Source organism: Sciurus carolinensis, chromosome 4 (assembly GCF_902686445.1).
Source record: "Sciurus carolinensis chromosome 4, mSciCar1.2, whole genome shotgun sequence".
Taxonomy (NCBI): domain Eukaryota; kingdom Metazoa; phylum Chordata; class Mammalia; order Rodentia; family Sciuridae; genus Sciurus; species Sciurus carolinensis.
In genome coordinates, this window is record NC_062216.1 from 97,996,228 (window position 1) to 98,020,488 (window position 24,261).

Sequence of the window (24,261 nt, forward strand, 5' to 3'; positions counted from 1 at the left end):
GGAGATAACAGGGTCCAAGAGGTGGAAAGATCTGGTGCTTGGAGGACATGTGCAGAAAGATCCAGTTTAGTGTGGTATGCAAGAAATGGAAAAGTAAGATCATACAAACAGAACAGTTGTCTGTGGCTTTAAGAACAAACAGAAAAGGGCCAGGTGCAGTGTCACATGCCTATAATCCCAGTGGCTCCAGTGGCTGAGGAAGGAGGATCAGGAGTTCAAACCCAGCCTCAGCAAAAATGAGGCACTAAGCAACTCAGTGAGACCCTGTCTCTAATAAAATACAAAATAGAACTGAGGATGTGGCTCAGTGGCCAAGTGCCCCTGAGTTCAATCCCCAGTACCCCCACCCCCGCCCCCAAAATGAAGAAGAAACAGAAAAGGGAGCCCTATACCATGAACTAGTGGCAGCCTCTAGGTTTGAATCCCAGCTTGGCTGCATACTGGCTCTGGGACTTTGTCTGGCCTCCTGCCATATGGGAGAGAGGTTACCTAAACCTCTCTAAGCCTCAATTTCCTCATCTATAAAGTGGAGATTATTACACCTTTGCTCCGGTGCTGCTGTGAGGCATAGAGCATGTAACGGTGCCTTGATGCTTTGAAAGGGCTATGTATTTGATGAATACACATGATTTCCTGTTTCTTTACTTATAAGACAAGATGAATAGACTCAGAGATACCATGGAATAGACCCAGAATCCAACATAGTCTGCATACTGAATATCTCAGCACCTCTCTATCAGTTCTTTTTTGTTTGTTTGTTTTTCATTTGTTTGTTTGGTGCTGGGGATTGAACCCAGGGTCTTGTGCATGTGAGACAAGCACTCTACCAACTGAGCTATATCCCCAGCTATCAGTTCTTTTTTAAAATTGAGGCACTAATAAGTACTATGAATCAAGAATATTATGAACATTGCTTGAAAAAATTCATGTGAAGCACATAGAATTATGTACATAATTAATTCTCCATAAATAGTGGTATTGTCACTATCTCATTTATGATAGCTCCCCTTGATTTCTCTGCTCCTCAGTTTAGTACGAAAGAATCTGTAGAATTTTGGAATATTACAGAATGAAGTTACCCAACTCAAATCAAGTTTTAAGATGCTTTTTCAGATAATAGGCCAATTATGTGGCATTAAATATTGTGATCTCATTTTAAAATTATCACCTGGAGCCTCTCTGAAGACTTTGACATATTAAATGACATATCTAATTTTGATACATCTTGTAAATTATAATATAAAAAAAAGTTTATTCCCTAAATAATCTCAAGTTTTTATAAGAGAATGGGCTTCAGGGAACACCGAGGTGCATGTATCTGTACAAAGTCATGCCCTTCTTCCCCCCTTAAATGTGAGAATATAATTAACTGGCAGCAGATTTGAATAGGATCTAGAAAAATTTCATTTGGTCCTATAGAAAACCTGAATAGATCATTTACATACGTGTCTTAATACAACCCTTATTAAGTGTATGGGGAAAGCTGCAAGAACTTGTAGAAGTTTTGAGTAAAGGTTTTTAGAAAAACAATATGCTTCCTGCTTAAAGTGAAATTGCATATAAGGGCATGTTTTAAAGGTTTTAAAGTATAATGTCCATACCTGATTCATTTTGGAATAAGTAAAGATTTTGCTCTTAAAGCATCCGTTAGGAAACGAATCGCTCATTGGCATTGTGTCTACTCCCCGTCTGGTAGTTGGAGGCATGTGGCAGGGTGGATGGCACCAAGATTTTGAAGAATGAATTGCTGGCTCCACACGAGCATTTTCTGCCTACCCAGTTAATGAACTCTGAGAGCTGCAGCGGGGGTTCTTTGTCCTGCCTCCTGCCATATGGGAGAGTCATGCCAGAAGGTCTGAAAAGAGCTGCAGGAGTTGGTGACATCTGCAAATGAGGAGGCAGAACTGAGACTGAAGTACATTCATGAGTCAGCGAGCATAGTGACTAAACAGCCAGGCTGATCCTAGCCCAGGAAAGGAGCAGGCTCTCCTGAAGGGTCAAGAGGTACAGCAGCGTGCAGAAACAGCCTGGGCAGGGAGGCAGATGGATTAGGAAGAGAAAAGCAAATTGCACGAGGAGTGTATCTTTCTCAAGTCTGACAGTTTAGATATAACGTATTTTTGTATTGATACAATACTCTGGGAACTGGCTTTCAGTATATAATATGTATTTGGAAAAAAAAATCCCTTTAGTTTAAAGAAGGGGGTGTCAAAAGTAAGATATTCCCTAATGCCATTTATTTAACATTATAAACGTTTTGAAATGTCAAGCCTGTTGGTTAGACTTTAATAGAAGAAAGCGAGTTGTTTATTAAATCAATATTGTATAACCATTACTGTTTCCCAAAGAATCATGAGAATAAATGACTTCTTAATAAAGTGCCTGAGGACAAAGTAGGGGTTATACAATATTGAAGTGGCAGGTATTAAATAACAGTGTTTACTTATTTAACTTTCCTATTTTAAAAACATCGCAGGCTAGAGCCCTCATGTACCAGCACTTTTTAAACTATTTTATTATTTAAATGTAAGTCTAATAGAGCCTGATGATACAGAATGAAAAATCCACTCAATTTCTCCTACTATACACCTACAACACAGATCACTTCTGTGGGGCTTAGCCCCCAAGACTCACCTTGTCCTTCAGATGCCAGTCACAGTCCCCAGGTTGTTTCACTGTGCTTCTGACTGACAGGCTATAAATTGTGGTTCCCCCAGCCTCCTCCTTGGGTTCAATTAATTTGCTTGAGCAGCTCACAGGACTAAGGGAAACTCTTTGGGTTACTGGTTTATCACAAAGGATACAGATGAAGAGATGGATAGGACAGGGAATGGGAGAAGAGGCGTGGAACTTTCATGCCTTCTCTGGGCATTTAGTGATTTGGGAGTTTTCCTTTTGTTTTTTTACGGAGACATCATTGCACCAGTGTGATTGCTTGTAGACTGGATGGGGAAACACACCAAGGCCTGTATGTTCAGATTCTTCTTGGCCTCTCTCTGCAGCATTCTTTCCTCCGGGGTGAGGGATTGGACCCCTCCAGAAGGATGAGGGTCTTAAAACCTATGATAAATCAGAATTTCTTTATGACCAGCTCCAAGACAGAAAGGTGGAAAAAGATTAGATTTTCTATTATCCACATTTGGGAAGTAAAATTCTCATTTCTATGGTCTGCTTTGGGAAAGGAGTTCAGAGCCAGGAACCATGGTGGAAACCAAAAGTATATATCAGAATATCACAGAGCCCCATGAATGTGGCTAATTATATTTCTCCACAAATGTATTCAGATGAATGTCAGTAAATAAATTTGTTAAAGTTGGAAGTCATTATTTTTTCCATTAAAGTGGCTGAATTTTGTACACCTGATAATTATTACTAAAATGATGAAAAGTTTGCTTTAAACAGAATTTGTGCTGGAAAAGTAATATATAAATTAAAATGAATAACAGGTACCACATTCCATTTTTAGGTAGATTTTATAAACAGATAGTTTGTATTTTGTCAGTCTGTCTCCTTAGGCACACACCACAGTCTTATTTTCTGTTGCAAAGAAAGATGAGAGACAAACTGTGTGTTGAATAGTTACTTAAAATCCTGGAGTCTCCTATATGATTGGAATCTAATACAGTCACTTTGTAACTATGCAACTGTAGGTAAATGACCTGGCCTCCTTCAGCTCAGGCTTATTTTGTTGTGTGTCTGCTGCTGAAAAAAAGGACTTTAAAGAAAAGGGTACCTATTTTATGAAGATTAGTCAGTTGATGTGAAATTCTTACAACAGTATTTGGCACATAACAAGCCATTGGTAAATAAATGTTAACTGTTAGTGTGGTGATATTGTTGTTTTGATTAACTTAGAGCAAGGATCCATGAACCATGATTTCCTCACCACAGAATTTCTGATAACTTTTCTGCAAACCTATATGTAAGCGAGTGATTGAGCCATATGTCAGCAAGCTTACTTTTGCTTATCTTTGAGTTGGCTTTAGCAAGGTCAGAGACCTGATGTGTAGAAGACCATCTGTATGGAAGGAACATAGCTTTTGCTAATAACTTCTGGCATTCCCCCTTGGATTTTGCAAAATTTGACTAGAACATTCACAATTTGCCAAGTTCAGCTAACATATGCCTTGCAACCAGCAAAAGATTTTTTTCTTATAAACTTCCTATTTAAGATCCTGCAGGAATGTGGAAAACCTCAGGGGTGACTTCATTGCATAGCAGTAGCACATGACACATTTTCTGTCTCGTGAAAGATAGTTTATGATGGTACATATTCTGCTGGATTGCTTTTTAAAAAAGACACAGTCAGACTAGAAGTAGACCATATAAAAGACTGTCTCTGAGTCAAAAAGATTCATCACCACTCTTAGAATAAAATGAAGGGATCAAACTATTGCCACTAAAAAAACAACATGGGCATATCTCAAATGCATCTCACTAAATGAGAAACAAGATGCAAAAAACTCAATCATTGTGATTCCATTTACATGGCTTTTGGAAAAAGGACAGACCAGTGGTTACCAGGAGCTGGTATGGGGAACGTGGAAATTGAGAGAAGCTTGGGCACAATGGAAATACTCAGTATCTTGATTGTAGTAGTGGTTACATGATTGGATGCATTTTTCAAAACTCCTAGAACAATACACCTCAAAGGATGAAATTTACTGTTTGTAAATTATGGCTCAGTGGATCTGACTTTTAAAAACAAGGGTTGGTCATGTTAATGCAAGCAAGTATTCTTGTATGAAGCATAGTGTATTTTCTATTTCTTCCTCTGAAATATTGATAGGTTTCTCATGTATTATGCATTTGTGTCACTTATTACAGGCTCAGAAGCCACCTTAGTTTCATTAAGTATTTAACTTTTATCTCTTTCTCCTTGAAAGAGCAGTTGCTTAAAAGCTTTTCAATTTCCTGAAATATACTGTGTGTGTGTGAGTGTGTGTGTGTGTGTGTGTGTGTGTGTGTGTGTAAAATTATATATATTATGTATCTCATTATTTGAGTTTTCCATATAAGTTGGGATGCTTCTAGTCATATATACACTTAGCCAGGCCTGAACAATGACAGACTCCCTTGGTTTTGCCCCTGTGGTTACAGGATGGCTGCGTGTAGGACTAAATTCTAGGTACCCTTTTTCACAGAGTCCCAAAGAGATCTCTTTTCCTCTGACTCTCCTTGGGAGTAGGAGCCTCCTATTGCCAGAGGTCTCTGTATGTATTCCTCCTGCCTCATTGCCTCCTCAACCAATCATTGTACTGATTTTTTTTTTTTTTAATCATTCAAGATCTTCCTTTTGATCTGGGAATGAGGTCTGTTTCCTCAAAAGAAATTACATCAATAGGGTATATCTAACCAAGTCTGGATGCCATTAAGAAATCAGGGAGCAGGAGGTGGGAGGGGATGCCCGGCAGTCACCCAACAGTGTTAGTACTTGGCCTTGAACTTATTAAGTTAAATTAAAATCTTGACTAATTGAGGAAATGATGACTACGTATACGTAGTTCTTATTTCAATTTTTTGAGATCACAGATTATTTACACATTATAAAGATTTCACATGAAATGCCTCATTCCAATGCTTCTGTAATAAGCAACGTAGCTTTTCACATTAGAATTAATGTTGCACATAGAACATGAAGTAGATCTCGTGTGTTGCACAGCAACACATTCATAGAACTTAATAGCATTTTATACACAGTTTAAAATGTAGCATCTAAGCCAGGCATTGTGGCATGTGCCTGTGGTCCCAGCTGTTCAGGAGGGTGAGACAAGAGGATTGTGAGTTTGAGCTCAGTCTGAGCAACAGGATGAGAACACATCTCAAAAATAAATAAATAAATAAATAAATAAATAACAAAATGAAGTGTAGCATCTATACACAAATCAGACTGTACTGGCTTAAAACATACTTTGGTTTACTTTGCCACTGTTTTTTTTTCCCTAAACCCTTACTATACTCCTGAAGTAAAATGGTATATCAGTCAAGTGTTAGGTAGAAATTTCTCAATGTAATGACTTAGTATAAAATATACAGTGCATTGTAATAGGATCAAGAATAGTTAAATAGGCTTTGAATAGTTAAAGAAGTTTCCATCAACAAGGAATGGAAATTCAGCTGACTGTCAAAGAAAAAGTCAGCCTTAGAGATACAGCGAGGGCATGTGCCAGGCAGAGAGGATGGAAAGAAGAAAGATGTAGAAATGACCAGAGACATGATTGAATAATGATGGAATGTGTTCAATTAGTATGTTTGGAGGGAGAAAGGCCTTTAAAGATAGAGTGAGAAATGAGTTTGAGGAAGTAAGAAGAGGTTTGAATTATCCTGAATGGTACGTAGAGTATGGATTTTATTATCTCAGAGGAAGGCTTCCGATAGCTTTTGTTTCTGTGGGAAGTAGGATTATGTATACAAAGCAAAACTTTGAAAAGATTCCTCATACAGACATATACAGGGTGGGGACGGGTATGGAACCAAATTAATTTTGTAATCAGATCATTTGGAGACTTGATGGGTCTGGGCTTAACATGATATGTGCAAAACAGGGTGGCATCAATGAAAACTTAAAGGGTAGATGCTGGAAATATATCCTCAGTAGGACTTGGTAGATGTCTGGTTCCATGGGAAGGACACAAGATTAAAGTAATTTAAGTTTCTAAAGCCAGATAAGTGGAAAGGGATAGTACCATTACCAGAATGGGAAAGTGTGGGGTTTGGTAGTGAGGGAGAGGTTCTTGAGAAAAGATGAGTTTGACATGGCATCAAAGGTACTAATAGATGGACAGAGTGGTTAATATGTGTGGCTGCTACTCACTCAGCAATATTTAATTGAATGTCATTGTTTTCATTGAGGCATTATAGTAAACACAGGAGCTAGAGCAACTAACAAGATAGAAATAATCCTATAGGTCTGAGGACATAGCTCAGTGGTAGAATGTTTGCCTAGCATATATGAAGCCCTGAATAGGGTCCCCAGTACTTTATGCTCCTGTGTTATATTCATTCCAGTGTGCAAAGTAGTGTTGCTTATTACAGAAGCATTAGAATAAGATGTTTTTATGTGAAGTCTTTATAATGTGTAAATCATCTGTGATCTCAAAATATTGAAGTAAGAACTATGTAGTCATCATTTCCTCAATTAGTCAAGGGTTTTATTTAACCTAATAAATTTAGGGCAAAATACTAGCACTGTTGTTTGGAAAAAAATTGTCCATGAAACAAACAGGGTTTTATAGCCATATTTAAGGGTTAAGTACATACACTGAAGAAATAATAGAGTGAAATTTAGTTGAAAAAAATATAGGTGGAACTGGTTGTGGTGGCACATGCCTATAATCCTAGCTACTCTAGAGACTGAAACAGGAGGATCATAAGTTCAAGGTCAGCCTTGGGAACTTAGTGAGACCCTGTCTTAAAATAAAGTCTGGGTATGCAGCTCAGTGGTAAAGTACTAACCTAGTATGCTTGAGGCCCTGATTTCAATTCTAAGTACCACAAAAGGGAGTGGGGGGGGAGGTGGAAGGAAGGAAATGGTAATAGGGGTAGAAAGAGGTAGGTGGGACATAGGTGAAACATGGACGAAGCAAGATTAATAATGAGTTGATACCTACAAATCTCAGCAACAGATACATGCAGTTCATCTACTGTTTTCTCTACTACTAGACATAATTGAAATTTTTCATAAAATATTTTTTAAAGGCAAGATGTTTTGTGCATAAGTCAATAGTTAAACAAGGCATCTGAGAGAGTAATGAAATCATTTCCAAAGAACAGCCTGAGAGGTAGGTGAAAATGAGTTAAATATAGTGCTGGGAACAGGAAAAGATGTTTTGAGGAAAAGGTAGATGGTAGTGTTAACTGCTGCAGAAGTTAAAGAAGCTGTAGTTCCTATGGAATTGCTTACTTGTTCTAATTTTGTTCATTTCTGTCTGACATTCTTTGATGGCTGACAGGAAGTGAGGACTTGAGAAAACTGCTTTGACTGAACCATTAGAGGAGGTGTTTATTACTTGAGAAATATTGTCCAGGGTTCCTTTTCTAATGTGTGATTATCTGCTCTATTTTTAGGAAACTAATGAACAAAAACTTCACAAAATAGCCAATGAACTTCTGCTTACAGAGAGAGCCTACGTCAATCGACTTGACCTCTTAGATCAGGTAATGTTTTCCCTTTCAGAAAACTTTTATGTTTTAGCATTGTACATCACTTAACCTAATAATTAGTGTTTTAGAAACTGCAAGATGGGCCTGTTTTTAGCCAGTGAAAACTATTTGTTCAAGTAAATCTTTAGCAGTTTCAGCATTATTGGTGAATTCACTGGGTATGAATATTTTGTAATTCACAGAAGTAGAGGTTTCTCTCTGTGTGAGTCACAAAATGACTTTATCTGTATCCCACAATGTTAAACATGAGCCTAGTTTTTACCTTTACTGTGATCCTGGCTGGGAAGCCAGGTTACTATTATAATCTAAATAAGATATTGGTTATTGTTGTGCTAACATAAATGTATGTGATTCTGTTGTCTTGTTTCTGTTTAGCACTGTGTGAGTGATCTTAGTTGGTGCTGTCATAAGATTTTGAGAATTTAATTGTTCAACCTTGTATAAAATATTTATAGTAGTAACTGGCAGAAGGTCATCCAGCAGATATTTGCTGAATATGTGGATCCACTAAATCACATTTTATACTTTCATCATGCTGGAGCCTTGCATGATTTCAAATATACATTTGGGTTTTTAAATGCATTATAATCCTATGTTAGCTATAAAAGACATGACATTTGATAGATTGTCTGCAAATAAATTCCTTTTGTTAAAAATGCCTTGTTTGAATGTTAATTATAAGAATTAACCCACTTCCACCACTGGAAAACTGGAATTTCATAGAAACAGATTGTCCTGGCACACTTATCCTTGTTACTTAGAGGGAACTATGTGCCTAGTAGGGTGAGCCTTGAGGTGCAGTTTATCTGACCTCACTGTAAAATAAGACCTCAAATAGAACTTCACTATCTCAAATAGTGAGGTTAATATACCCTGCTGTTTGAAATAGTATGTAGCTCAAATACTCACTTCTCAAGAAATTTCACCATAAAACAATAAATTTACATGGAGTTTGGGCCTTTCAAACAACTTGTTTTCCATGTAGGAATTATAGACTTGAAACCTTTAGTTCTTCATAGTAAAGATATGTCTTTTGCTCTTAGCAAGTTTTCTTTTCTTTCTTTCTCTCTTTCTTTCCTTCTTTCTTTCTCTTTCTCTTAAGCCAAATTAACTTAGCTACAGTTGTTGACTTTTTAGAATCTTAGTATTAATTACTACAGTATCCTATCTGTTGGTGTCTCTAAGGACATAATTTTGTGTTCTTTTTGCCTCCCAAGAAATACAATGGAGGTGAATTTAGAAAATTAACAACCATCTGGACATTATGAAGGAACAGATCTCCTTCTGCCTACATTTAACAGAATGGCAATGAAGAGGTATAGTAGACCTAGTGGAGAATAGCTGAGGCTCAAGGTGGTTCTTTTTTCTTTATTTTTTCCTTAATTGTTTTAAAGGACCTGTTACTATGTAGAGAAGATCGCCCCCCACACTATCAGTGTTTTATGTTTTCATGCTTTATTGGTTGCTAAAAAGCAAGTAAACATCTGAGAACTGAAATAAACTTTTGTTCACTTATTGACCTGTTTCATTGTGTATCCTCCTTTCCCAAGATACATAAATTTTAATAAGAAAAAATAAGATTTATGTCAACAGATTACAATAAAGGGCAATTTGTAATAAATGCTGGAGAAGTCATTCAAAACATAAGCAGAAGTGAAACGCCACAGTTACGGTGTGCATATAAAGTACTTTCACATCCCTTAACTCTGGCCATAAGTACGAAGGGTAAATCCTATTAACCTCAACTGGATTTTCTCTGGGGCAGAAAAGTATATTATTAACATCCCACAGATAGGGGCAGAGCCTAGGTTAAAAATCAAGCTTCCTACTGGGCATAGTGGTGCACACCTGTAGTCCCAGTGGCTTGGGAGACTAAGGCAGGAGGATCACGAATTCAAAGTCAGCCTCAGCAAAACCAGGCACTGAGCAACTCAGTGAGACCCTGTCTCTAAATAAAACACAAAATAGGACTGGGGATGTGGCTCAGCGGTCAAGTGCCCCAGCACCCACCCCAAAATAAAAAAAGTCAAGCTTCCTAATTCTTATTTGTGGTTCTTCCAAATCAAAGCATACAAACTCACTTACTACATTTCAAATGATCAACTTCTTGAATCATGAACTTCTCCATTTATTCAATAAAATGTTATGAAGGTCCTGCTATAGGCCTAGCACAGCACTAGTTGATTAACCCACAAGCTAAAGTAATGTTTGCTTTATTCTTTTACTCAGGTATTTTATTGCAAACTATTGGAAGAAGCAAACCGAGGCTCATTTCCAGCAGAGATGGTGAATAAAATCTTTTCTAACATTTCATCAATAAATGCCTTCCATAGTAAATTCCTCTTGCCAGAGCTGGAGAAACGAATGCAAGAATGGTAAGAGGAGTAGACAGAAACGATATGTCTAAGGCAGTCATACAATATGCTGTGTTTTTCAGCTTTTAAATTGAAATAGAAATGCTACACACAGCTATAGATAGACATTGTGCCAAATTTTTACATTAAAGACTAAGAAGTTATGCTAGGTTTTCAGCTGTAGCTGAAAAGCATTTTATCTCTGCTCTCCAAACTATCTTTTGACTAGTGAAGACAAGATATCAGGGGTGATCTGGAGCTTCAAGAATTCCAAAGCATCTCTCTTTACTATGCCATTCCTCAGCAGCCTTGGAAAAAGAGCTTCTTTATTCTCTACCAGTCTCACAGCAAGATGGATCTGATGAAGCACAGAGTGTGTGTAGAAAGTGAAGTCTTCATCTGCAGTCTGTTAATTTGTTTACTTTACAAAAAAAAACTTAAGGACTTATTTCTTTATTTGATCCAGGGATACCACTCCTAGAATTGGAGACATCCTTCAAAAATTGGCGCCATTCCTTAAGATGTATGGAGAATACGTGAAGGGATTTGATAACGCAATGGAATTGGTCAAAAACATGACAGATCGAATTCCCCAGTTCAAATCGGTGATTGAAGAAATTCAGGTAACAGGGCAATTTTGTTCAAAGTTATGAATCAATTTTTGCATTTAAATCATATGGTCTTCTAGATCTAAGATTGCAATATAAATTTGTGCAAGATACCTAGCTCAAACCCATTCTACTGAATTATGCAAAGATATCTCTACAAAGTTAAAATTCCTGTTGGGCACAGGCCACAGACTAAGTGCTAAATTCTCCATTTGCTTATGAGACCAACAGAGACTGACTGCATTAGGGTTCACATAAAATTTACAAAGTGAGTTTCCCCTTTGTGAGTTTCAAAAGTTTAAATGTTTCATGGAATATAAATAAATATAAGCAATGATTGCTATGAACCCTGAGGTTTTGGAATAACAATAATATTATTGGGTCAATTTATATTCTGATTTTCTTAAATTTTTCCAAATCTGGATAATACATTTTAATAGTACCATAGTGATTTTCTTTTGATATTCTAGTCAAATTTGTTAATAACTTATTCTTTGATAGAGTTGTTAAATTGAAAAGACATGGTCTCCATCACATAATATTCTTGGGGTTGGAATTTTATGGCTCTTTGCCTTCTTTTGTGTTATATAAATAGTTTTATGGCAACATTTTAATAATTCTTACTTTTAAACTACTTTTCGTTACTCTCCAGTGACTGCTCTTGGGATTATAATATGCATTTAATTTATCACAGCCTACTTCAGATTATACTCTCTGGTAAAATATAGCTACTTTGTTCTAGTGCTTAGTGTCATATATATTACATTTTTGTGTGTTTTAAATCTTACCATATAGTGCTGTTTTATAATTTATGTGATTTATAATTTTTTACAAAATTTTATGTGTATTAAAATGTTAAAGGAGGATATGAAAATATATTTATAAATACATTTTATATACAACCATGTATTTCCCATTTCTGGAGTTATTTTCTTTCAGCCTAAAAATGTCTGTTGTTTCCTTTAAAGGTAGATCAGCTAGCAATGAAATCTGTCAGTCACTATTTTCATCCAAGAATATTCTTTTTTTTTTTTTCCTTCCTCACTTTTGAATGATACTTTTGCTGGATACAGAATTTTCTCTCTCTCTCTTTCTCTCTCTCTCTCTCTCTCTCTCCTTTCTTTCTTTTTCGTTTTCTTTTTTTGTAAAATTGAATTAAAAATTTTTTTTCATTTGTTATTTTTACTTATAAATGACAGTAGAATGTGTTTTGACATATCATACATGGAGTATAACTTCCCATTTTTTGTGGTTATACATGATATGGAGTCGCACTGGTCATGTATTTGAATATAAGCATAGAAAAGTGATGTCCAATCCATTCTACTGTCTTTCCTATTTACATTCTTCCTCCCTTCCCTTCATTCTCCTTTGTCTAATCCAGTGAACTTCTATCCCCACCCCCACTTATTGTGAGTTAGCATCTGCATATCAGAGCGGCCTTTGGTTTTTGGGGATTCACTTATTTTACTTAGCATGAAAGTCTCCAGTTCCATTCACTCACTGGCAAATGCCATAATTTCATTCTACTTTATGGCTGAGTAATTTTCCATTGTGTATATACCACATTTTCTTTATCCATTGTTGTAGGGCACCTACATTGGTTCCATAGCTTAGCTATTGTGAATTGAGCTGCTATAAACATTGCTGTGGCTGCGTCACTGTAGTATACTGATTTTAAGTCCTTTGGGTATAGGCCAAGGAATGACAGAGAATTCTTGGCTGATGGGTTTTCTCCCTGCGCTTGGAACATGTCACTCTTACTGCTTTCTTTCCTCCATCAGTCTTCAGTTTTATCAACACTGTGTGTGATGGATCATTTTTCTCTTCCTGCTTTGTTTATTGTTGGTTTCCAACAGTTGGAATAGGATGTGTCTGGGTGTGTGTCTTTTTTGTATTTTTCCTATTTGGAGCTTGTTGATCTTCTTGAATTTGTAGATTAACATTTTTTAAATCATTTTGAGAAGTTTCTGGCCATTATTTCTTTAAGTATTTTCCATCCTTTCTCTCTCTTTTTTTTTTTTTGTCACTACCATTACACAAATGCTGATATTGATGTTATCCCACAAGTTTATCAGTTTACAAAATATTCTTTAATTGTTCTTCCGATATATGATTTTTATTAGACTTTCTTCAGGTTCCCTGATCATTCTGCCATCTCAGATTCTGCTGTTTAACCCTTGTAGTGAATTTCTTTTTTCAGTTGTTATACGTTTTTTTGTTTGTTTGTTTGTTTGTTTGTTTTGTTTTTAGCAGTGCTGGAGATTGAACCCAGGACCTTGTGCCTACGAGGCAAGCATATTACCAACTGAGCTATATCCCCAGTCCAATTGTTACACTTTTTAACTCCAGAATTTCCATTTGGTTCTTCTCTCTTTTTAACTATGTCTAACTCCTCCTTGAAAATTGTTATTTTCATACTTTAGTTGAATTCTTCAAACATATTTAATTTCCTTGAACATACATTTGAAGACTCTGTCTGCCACATCTAACCTCTAATGGTACTCAGACAATTTCTGTTGGTTTCCTTTTTCTCTCTTTATAGGTCACACTTTACTATGTCTTTGTTTTTTGTTTCCTGAATGTTGGATATTTCAGACAACCCATGATCATATCAACTCTGGGTGTTTTTTGGTGGGAGGTGCTGGGGATTGAACTCAGGAGCACTCAGCCACTGAGTCATATCCCCAGCCCTATTTTGTATTTTATTTAGAGACAGGGTCTCACTGAGTTGGTTAGCATCTCACTTTTGCTGAGGCTGGCTTTGAACTTGTGATCCTCCTGTCTCAGCCTCCCCAGCTGCTGGGATTATAGACTTGCACCACTGGGCGCCGCTAACTCTGGGTTTTGATTTCTCCACTGAAAGTGGTGTAATCACTTTGTTTGTTTGTTTCTTTGTTTTGTTACTTACACAAAATCTATAAAACTTATCTATCCTCTGCCTGCAGTCCCTGATGTCTGCATTCAAGCTGTTTGTGACGAAGTCTGTGTTCGTGAGACTGGCTTTCTAGGAGTTGCCCATAACTCTGTGATACTTAGGGTTAAAGCCACTCTTGGACAGAGGTGTTTGATTACCTGGAGTCAGCAAGGTTCTATTCTCTTTTGGGGCCTGGTTGTGAATAAGGGGACCCATTTAAAGATTGAGTCATTTTCAAGTCCACCAAGCTCTTTGAAACTTTGTATCCATGTCTACAAAGCCTCAGGTTTCCTCGGTGAGTGTCCCGGCTTGGGCTCTCTCTCAATAAATATGAATATGATTAGCCTATCCCAAACTATGACTTTTGGCTAGTAGAGCCACTGGCCCCTCCATTCCACCCCCTGGAGATCCTTGGTCAGTTCTACTGACCAAGCTGCTGGGCATGTGCACTGTGCGCCACTCCATATTGAACGTTCCGCACCTCAGCACGGAAGCTGCTGGGCCTCACAGACTGTACTGCCCTGGCTAAACGTACATATGGATGGAGTTGGGAGGGCAGGAGCAGCCCCAGGCTCAAATGCCACAGATTCTCACTATTCATTCTTAAAGTTCAACGTTGTTAAGGCATAAATGCTTTTCAGGTTGTTGTATGCCTTTGAGCAACTTCTAAAAATGCTGAAATGGTTGTCAATTTTTTTTTTTTTTTTTTTTGCAGCGTGGTAATTGCTTTTAATAGGGAGGATTTGCCAGTCTCCTCACTCACTTGGAAGTCCTGCTGCTTCCCATTTGCTCCTTTTATCAGCATCTTTTCTCATGATTAAACACTCATTGACCTCTCTGAACATTAGCGTCTTTGAATCTCTCACTAGGCCGCCTTGCAGTGCTGAAAGGTGGGCAGAGCCCAAGGGTCACCTTCCACAGTCTATCTTCACACCCTCAGTGACAGCATGCTTCTGCACGCCTTAGTCTAGTCCTCTCTCCCAGCCTCTAGTTTTGAATGGCCGTGTGCTTGTACAATTCTACGTGAAGGTCCTGTCCATTGTTAGCTCCCAAGCACTTTTTTCCATCTGACTTTTTATACCCTGACAGGTGATTGGATTTGATGACACCACTGTTCTCTCCTTCACCAGAGCTTGACAGTTTGGCCTCCTCTTTGACCTGTCATTTTTCCTCATTCTGTGTGTGTTCATTTGCCTATGAGATAGTGCATTCAAGGTGCTTAGCACAGTGCTTGTTGCATAGTAATTACTAAAGATGGTAGTTATTGTTGTTTGATCACACTTTAAATTCTGCCTTTGCATGTCTGTCTTCTCCAAATATAAAGAAATGACATGGCAATGGAAAGAGTAGTCATCTGGCAATAAGCCTCCTTTACAGTTCAGTCTGTGACTTTTAACCATTTGACCTTAGAAAACTCTCCTAATTTCTCTGAGCTATAGTTTCTTCTTGTAAAACTTTTGGCATCATTAATATTTTCCTAGAGATAAAGGTGTAGCAATATAGGTCTGTTAGGGGAAATCAAATGAGATAATTAAACTTATAAAATTAATGTCTTGTAAGGAAGCTATTACTCCCTCAGGTTCCATGCCAATTTGGGGTCCTGATTAACTTTCTTCCTTGTCTGCAACATCAACTTCCAAACTGGTTTCCCCACATCCCCCTAAAGCCATACTGAAGTATGGTAATCAGATTTAATGACATCAGTACCATGTGCAAAAGTCTGCATCAGATGAAGCACATCTAAACTCTGAAAGTCCTGACAGTATTAGCTTATATTGCCTTTTCTTCCTCATTCCCTAATTTCTCATGCTTATTTAAAAAAACAAAAAACCAACTGCTCCCTTTTACTGAAGATGTTTCGTGTACCACTGCCTTGCACAGGGTCTCTTCCTGAACTGGTCTTCCTCACTTTCCTCCCCACCAAAGCCTGCACTCAGAGGTGGTACTAAATGCCCCCTTCCCTGTGAGGCTTTCAGTTAGTTGTTTGCTTTGCATGCAACACCATGTCTTAATACAGCTTTCTTATCCTGCAATGCCTTGATCATGTAAAAGTTAAGTATTTTAATGGGTGTTTCTTCGAAGAACACCTTGACCTAATGAAAAATTAAAATGTTCCAACAGATAGCAAGATGCCAGATCTTGTCATTCTCCTATTTAGAGTCTTCTTTTTTCCTCAAAGGAAATGACATTTATAATAGCCTCATTATGAAATTTATGAAATAGTTTCTGCTAAGTCCAAAGGCATGTCTTGTGCTTGTGGTTAGTGAATCTCATTATTCAGGTGCATCTTTTGAAAATAATTGTAGAATGACTTAATAATGTGACTTAACAAACCCTAGTAGTGACTAATTGAAGTGGTTGCCAGCTAGCTGGAATTCTCTGGCTTAAAATTCTGCTTGCTTTTTTTTTTTTTTTTTTCCTTTCTGTTCTTACACTAGATTAGTGGTCATTAGACTTTAATGTTATAAGAATATGGGGTGAGGGCTGGGGGTATAGCTCAGTTGGTAGAGCATTTGTCTCTCAAGCACAAGGCCATGGGTTCAATCTCCAGCACTGAAAAAAAAGAATATGGGGTGTTTTAAAATGCATATTCTCTAGCTTCTTTCCTCTAAAATTGTGATTTCATAGATGGGGGTTCATAAATCTGCACTTTTAAAAGCAACCCAGGGGACTGAGGATGTGGTTCAGTGGTAAAGCACTTGCCCAGCATGTACAAGGCCCTGGGTTTGATTCTTAGCACCACCAAAACAAAACAAAACAAAACAAAACAAAACCCTAAATATATCTAATATAGTTGATGGAAGTTATTATAGTGAGTTTTTAGACTGCCTAACCTAATTTTTAAATGTTTCTTTAAAAACAGAAACAGAAGATCTGTGGGAGCTTAACTTTGCAGCATCACATGCTGGAACCTGTTCAGCGGATTCCTCGGTATGAGATGCTCCTTAAGGACTACCTAAGGAAATTGCCCCCTGATTCCCCGGACTGGAATGATGCAAAAAGTAAATGCTTTAAAAATTTTTTTTTGTCCTCCATTATCAGATACTCAAGTGGTCAAGCAGACTTGTGGTTCCCAAGTGAGATGCATCTCACAGCTAGCTACTGTAGTCCAATATTGCTGTCAGAAAACAGTCTCACTGGAAATTATCAACATCTCCATTAGGCAAGCCACTTTTGAGCCTAAATCACAAGTTTAAAGCAATGCAAATCACATTTACCACTCTGGATTCACTTTAATCACTAACTGTGAAACATAAAACTATAGTCTTAGAGACATCCGGAATAGCAATACACAATTACCATCTCACAGGAAGAACACAGCCACTTGAAATTACAAGTGCTGCAGTTTAATTAGATAGGTTGATGCATACCAAGAATACCAAGACGACATTTAATATGTAAAAATAACCTAAGCAGTGTTGGCCTCACCTACCCTAGATATAACTGGAAATGGTGTTTTTATTGTCTATTAACTTTTTCTTCAAGAAAACTTTATCGCAATTCTTTTGGTTGTTTTTTGATTTTTTTCATTTGATTAAAATGAAGGTTTTTAAAAAGACTCATGAATTGCACTAATGCTTCAGGCTTCTTGCACTGTTTCTGTGTATGTGTGTTTTTGTACGTCAGTGCAGGGGATTGAACTTGGGACCTTGCGAATCACATGCTGAGCACATGCTCTTACACTGAGCCACACCCCCAGCCCTCTGGCACAGGTTTAAAAATCATTCAACTGTTAAGAGATGAGTGAAAGTTTGAGAAATAGAAATGCCTTGATATTCAGCAAGCACTAACAATACTCGTGTACAGTCTTAACTACCACTATTTCCCCTTCTAATTTCTTGCCTTCTATTGTAAGTGGACCATGGTATGAGAGAAGAGGAACATAAAACATCTTTAGTTCTGGAGCCTGAGTCTTTTCTTGAATCCAAACTGCCTCTGATGTGTTCCTCCCACCATCCAAGTAACCTCTGAAACTTCCCTTTCCTTTTGCCCTTCTATAGTTTAGCATGATTTTGGCTCACCATCTTCTCTCAGCCCACTACTCCCTGGGAACTGTGCCCCACCCCATTTTCCACCTATCATGTCTGAGTGCTGGGTCCCAGTGGCAGGGCCAGTGGTGGATTGGAGGTGGAATTGCCTGCTCTCAGAGGAACTCATCTCTTGAGCATTGGTCCCACTCCATCTTTGACTGTCTCTATCCTGGATCCTTTTATCAGGTGTACAGAATTGCCCAAATCTGGACAGCCCTCACACATGTAAATAAAAATGCAGTATCTTCTGTATTCCAAGACTGCCTTCCCCTAAGATACACAAGTCCAAACCAAGAAAGTTGTGGGACATAGTAGGGCATTTCATTAATCATTTTTGGCTTTGCATTGATAGTTACAATAAAATTCTAAGGAAATCATAGAAGAAGGACTAAAAGTGGAAAGGGAAGTAACAAAAGTGCATTCTGTTCAGCCAAGCAAAGAAGACAGAAAATGTAGTCCAGAGGGAGGCGGGGTTGCTGCGGTAACAGAATTGAGCAGACCAGCATTCACAAGACAGAAAAGAAGGGAAGAAAACAGGACATCGCTTAGGATTGAAGAGTATTCCCTGGGGTTGATCCGGCAGGCCCTCAGCTTTCACAGGTCTTCATTAGCAGCCCTGGAGCTCCCACAATGTCCATATCAGAGAGTTCCCATTCCATTCCCCTTTCTCACTACCACCCGCCCCAGAAATAATACTGACTCTAGGCGATTCCCTTTCATCTGACCTAGGTTAGAACTGTGAATATTTTTCCAAAGAAAGTTTGGTTTTGTTTCGTGTTCATGAAACTAGTAAAATACTTTGTGTTGAAATGTTATAGAACTTTGAGTCAGAAGACCCAGTTTCAGATCTGGCCCTATAACCTCAGAGATGTATGACCTTAGCCAAGCCACATTACTTCCTCATTTCTTTCATCTGCCAAAGGGAGCAAATATATTTATTGTTTAAGGTTGGTTAAGAATGTAAGAATTGGAAAAAAAAAAAAAGAATGTAAGAATTGATTATATTAGTCCTCCCTTACCTGCAGAGGAATACCTTCTAAGATGTTCCAAGGAAGCCTGAAATGATAGATAGTCCTCTCTGCAGGGTTCAGTACTGGGTTTAAACCCTTATACCTACATATCTATGTTTAAATTTAGCTTATAAATTAAATATAGCAAGAGATTAACAAATTGTAAAATATACCAATTATAATAGTGTATTGTAATAAAACTTATTGTTTAATTTCTAGAATTTTCCATGTAATATTTTCAGACTGTAGCAAAAAAATAAATAAAGAGAGCCTACTGTGTGTATGAAAGCTCCTGACAAAGTACCTTGAACCTAGTTAGTGTACACTATAAATGCTTATTGACTTTCATGGTCTATATGAATTCAATATACCTGTGAGCCTAATCATTGTACATGACTTACATAAGGAAATACCTTTTGAGTTCAGATAATCTGCTTACAAATAAATTTTGAAGGTACCCAGTTTATAAGTGGAAATTGCTGCTACTTTCATTGTGTCTTTGATCTCAGATTTCTTATTTAAGTATGTAAATTATTCAATTATCTAGTAGCCCAGGAAAGACAAAGCATATTTATTTACTTTTCTTTTTTTCCCATTTAGAATCACTTGAAATTATATCTACAGCAGCAAGCCATTCTAATAGTGCAATAAGAAAAATGGTAAGTGGTTTTTAGAGGAGACAGGAACTTTATGGTTAGATAATTGTCATAACAGTCTAACACTATCTGTAGGTTTGGACCAAAGTGAACAGATAGAGGTAAACAAAAGAAAGCTTTTGCAAAATGTCTCATTTTTCCCGGAGTAACCCTCTCCCCTGTTCTCGCAGGTTTCAATTTAAGGATGCATTTTTATACCAAAAAATACGTTCACTCCCAATCCCTTCTAAATTATGCAGATTTTAGTTAAGGTCATGGTATTATTTAAGTCACTTAATTGACACTTTGTGTATTTGATCTTGCTGTATTTTGTTTTAATTTCCTAGGAGAACCTAAAGAAACTCTTAGAGATTTATGAAATGTTGGGAGAAGAAGAAGACATTGTAAACCCTTCCAATGAGCTAATAAAAGAAGGACAGATCCTCAAGCTAGCTGCACGGAACACATCAGCACAAGAACGCTACCTTTTCTTAGTGAGTATTCTAGTGCTGGCAAGTTACATAAGAATAATTTACCCAAAAAGAAGAAGAAGAAGAATTTACAAAAAAAATAAAAGTTGTCATTTACATCTTGGAAAAGTACGATGCTTATGTGCTTGCTCCCCTAAATAATTACTTCTGATCTGGTTTAGTCAATACTGTTAGGAGTTGGGATAAGGGAACATTCTGCGTAACTGAAATTCAAATATTTTTGGGTGTCCTTTATGGGTATAATTTACTTCAGTAGTACAAACTGAAGACAATTTAGCCTTTCTGTGATTATGCCAATAGTGTGTAGGTGGGATTATGGTATACTTTCTGAAATCCTCCTCTGCTTGTTTCCTTTCATTTTCAACAGGCTAATGGGCACCATTTCCTGGTTATTTTGTTGCCATACTATTTTATGACAATAGTTCTCCTAATCCTCTGTAATCACTTTTATAATCATTCTAGGTTAAAACAAACTGTATGGGCAAGATTGAAAGGCTTGTGTCTAAAGTACCTATGGGAAAAGTGTGCGAATGCTACAAAGTTCCTTTTCACTGTAGTCAGTCCTTGTCCCTTCCTTCACTTTCTGGAAATGACAGTCTGGGGCTTATCTCAAATATCCTAGTCTTCCTGGGCCCTCCAGGCCATTATTATTATTATTTTTTTGTTTCCTTAATGAATTCTAATTCTTTTCTATATCTAATAAGATAAGGATCATAATGGCTAGCATTGATAAAGAGCAAGCAAACACTGAATAACTGCTTAGTAAATAGCTTTATTATGATTGTTATTAAAGGCAAAGAACAAAGATACATTGGTAAAGAGACTGCCAAGGCAGACTTTTCTGCTGCCAGGCATTCATTTCAGCGTTGTCCTTAGGTCTAAGAAGTTTCTATCCACTGCTTCCAGCCTTCTTTGAAAAGAAACTTTATAGGAACTAACTGTCATGAAGAGGAATGTTCAGTATCTCTCAGTCATTTTTTAAAAAGAACATTTGGTTACCATGTGACCCAGCTGTTCCACAGCAAGTCTGTTTAACTCAAGGAAATTGCAAACACATGTCCACACAAAAGCTTATCCGTGTCCATAGGCATTATTCATCTGAGCCAAAACTGTAAGCAACCTCAGTGTTCATCAGTGATGGATGAAATGTGGTATATCCATGCAATGGACTACTCTATTTTATGTCAATAAAAAGAATTGTACTGATAATATACTACATGAATGAAGCTTGAAAACTGTCAAGTGAAAGAAATCAGTCACAAAAGACCACATACTCTAATTCTGTTTATGTAAAATGTCCAGAATTGGCAAATTCATTAATTATATAAAATATAGTTGGTGGTTGCCTAAAGTTAGTGGGAAGGAGAAATGGGCACAAGGCTTCATTTTAGAGTTCCAGAATTAGTGTTGGCTTGCTACTATCTTAAAAACCATTTTTTAAAAAGGTAAATTTTATGGAATATGAATTCTATCTCAATTTTTTAAATGAATGAATATTATCTGACTACAAAATCCTTATTTGAGCTAGAGAGAAGTAGACTACCTTTCCCAGGGGATAAGGAGAAATAAATAGACCTAAGTATTATTATTCAGGAGGGGTAAAGAGATGATTATCATTGAAAAGACAAATTCCAGCAGGGGGCTGTTCCTACCATGGGGAGGGGTCAGCAGTGGAGAGGCAGAGGGCATAAGCAGAAAGGTGGGCAGGAACCTTTGTGGCTTTCACAGGAGACAATGGCAAGACAGTAAAAGGCTTGGGATGGGTAAGTGTGAACTGCGGTGGGCTCTTGGACATAGGGACTGCTATCTACCTGGCTTTGGGGTGATTTGGGCAGGGAACTCAGGGCTCGGCTTGACAAAACAGGTGGCTGAGGGTGTTTGCTTCCATACAGAAGATGTGCTCACATGTGAGTCCTGGACAGTCTCTAGGAATTGGGTCACCTGGGAGGGTCAGTCCCTTTAGTATCAGCAAGGCATAAAGATGTCCAGACATCAACAACATAGAATAAAAGACAACCTAATATACTTTTTTTGGGCAAAAAATCCCCCAGAAGTCAGTGTCTGCTTTGTTTTACATTATAAGTCCTTTCTCTTCTTCCTCATTAACCAAGGCAATTGGTTAGACACATTTCAGAATTATTCTGGAAATAGTTTGAGGTTGAAGATCTTGATGCAAAGCCAAATTAAGCTGCTATTTGGAAGAGAGATGGCAGGAGCCTTCTGGGAATATGGATGGCAGTTAGCAGCTGAGGAAAAGACCCATCTTGTTCCAGTTCCTATCAGCTATCAAACATACCTCCCAAGAGCGCGAATTGGCATGGTGGGAATTTTAGGAAACCATGTGTTCTGAAGACCATTCTAGAATCCTGTACAGTGTAGGTTCATTCATTTAATCCACTCTCTGAGACTGTACTTATCATGTTTATTCACAAGGAACATCTTGTTCTTCTATAAGTAGAAACTTCAGAAGTAGCATTTTCCTTTCCTTTTCTTGCTAGTGAGAAAATGAAGGCAAGCTTTTGATTCCCTACTACAAGATATTAAATTTGGCTGGAAAGTCAAATTATGTTTAGAATCTGATTCCATATTCAAATGCTCCCCACTCATCTCTGTTTCTGCTTGCCTCCATACTAGATTTTCACTTCTTTATGTTGATGTAGCATACTCTCTTAACTAAATCACTGCTGATAGGTGGAAGCTAATTCACAATAAGAGGGGCTGGGGAAGAACAGATACTCAGAAGATTAGACAAAAGGGAATTAAGGGGAGGGAGGGGGGATAAGAAATGGAAAGCCAGTGGAATGAATTGAAATAATTTTCCTGTGTACTTACATGAATACACCATAGTGAATCCCACCATCTTGTACCTCCATTAGAATGGAGTCCTAAAGAGAATAAGATACATTCCATGCTTTGTACAATTATGTCAAAATGAATTCTAGGGGCTGGGACTGGGGCTCAGTGGTAGAGCATTTGCCTAGCATGTGTGAGGCACTGGGTTCAGTTCTCAGCACCACATAAAAATAAGTAAGTAAAATAAATGTCTATTTACAACTAAAAAATATTTTTTAAAAAATGATTCTACTGCTGTGTGTAAGTAAAAAGAACCAATAAAAAATGTTAAACACACACAATAAAATCATCTTATCTGGGATCTGAAGGTTTTAAAGTAAGAATCACTAAATTTTCCAGAAAGACCCCAGAGTTTTTATCCTTGGCCTTTTATAGTCATTCTATTCCTTATTTCTTATAGCTTGGTAGGTAATTTTTTTCCTTAACTTATTTAAACTTTAAATACAGATCAGTCACTGTAAATTTCCTCCAACAGTATTATTCTATTTCCTTCTAAAATAAACTTCAATGAAATTATCACTGGTGAGAACATGAAATTGAGTTATTTCAGTGAAAGAAACATATTGTAAGAGGTTAGAAATACTTGTACATTAGAGATGAAATGGGGAAATCTCCCCCCACCTCCTTTTAAAAAATAAGATTGAGACTTGGTTCAAGGTTCTGTCACAGCCTAGGACTTCTACCGCCTCATCACTCGGAACTTTGCTGCTCACAACTTATGAGCTATGGACAGGAAGAAATCTCCTACAGTCAAAGAAAAAGTCATTGTTGGTGCTATGGCTGCTGCAACTTCTTCTTTCAGTTTGAGAGGAAACCCAGAGACAGGTGATTCTCTTGGTGGCAGTGTCGGGGCTTTTGCCACAGGAGCAGGGTTCACAGAAGGAGTAGGACCAGGTACCTTGTTTTTTATAGATATGGCACCCGATCTCTATAAGGTTATATTTTGTATCCTATAAAAGCTCTTACTTCCATCTTTGTGAAAACGGAAGGTATTTACTGACCAGCATTAGATTATGATCTGAGTTCTTTAAGATTAATATGTAGTTATTGACAATTTATAATGTGAAGTCCCACCAAGGAAAAGTTTCAGGGAGGTCATCCTGAAAGCATGAAAAGCAAAGAGAAACATATTTATATCTGTCTGTCATCTTTTGAGAGTAACTACAAAAGGCAAATGCTAAGATCCTCTGTATTCACAT

The 24,261-nt window shown here is 37.4% G+C and overlaps 1 protein-coding gene across 1 annotated transcript in view; it reads left to right on the top strand.

Moving 5' to 3' along the window:
- Nucleotides 1-24,261, top strand: part of Fgd4 (FYVE, RhoGEF and PH domain containing 4) — a 188,573-nt gene that overhangs the window by 143,628 nt on the left and 20,684 nt on the right. Inside the window, 6 exon segments of the mRNA XM_047548975.1 lie at nucleotides 8,068-8,157; nucleotides 10,393-10,538; nucleotides 10,984-11,140; nucleotides 16,906-17,044; nucleotides 19,684-19,742; nucleotides 20,066-20,212. Coding sequence (XP_047404931.1) covers nucleotides 8,068-8,157; nucleotides 10,393-10,538; nucleotides 10,984-11,140; nucleotides 16,906-17,044; nucleotides 19,684-19,742; nucleotides 20,066-20,212 — 738 coding nt within the window.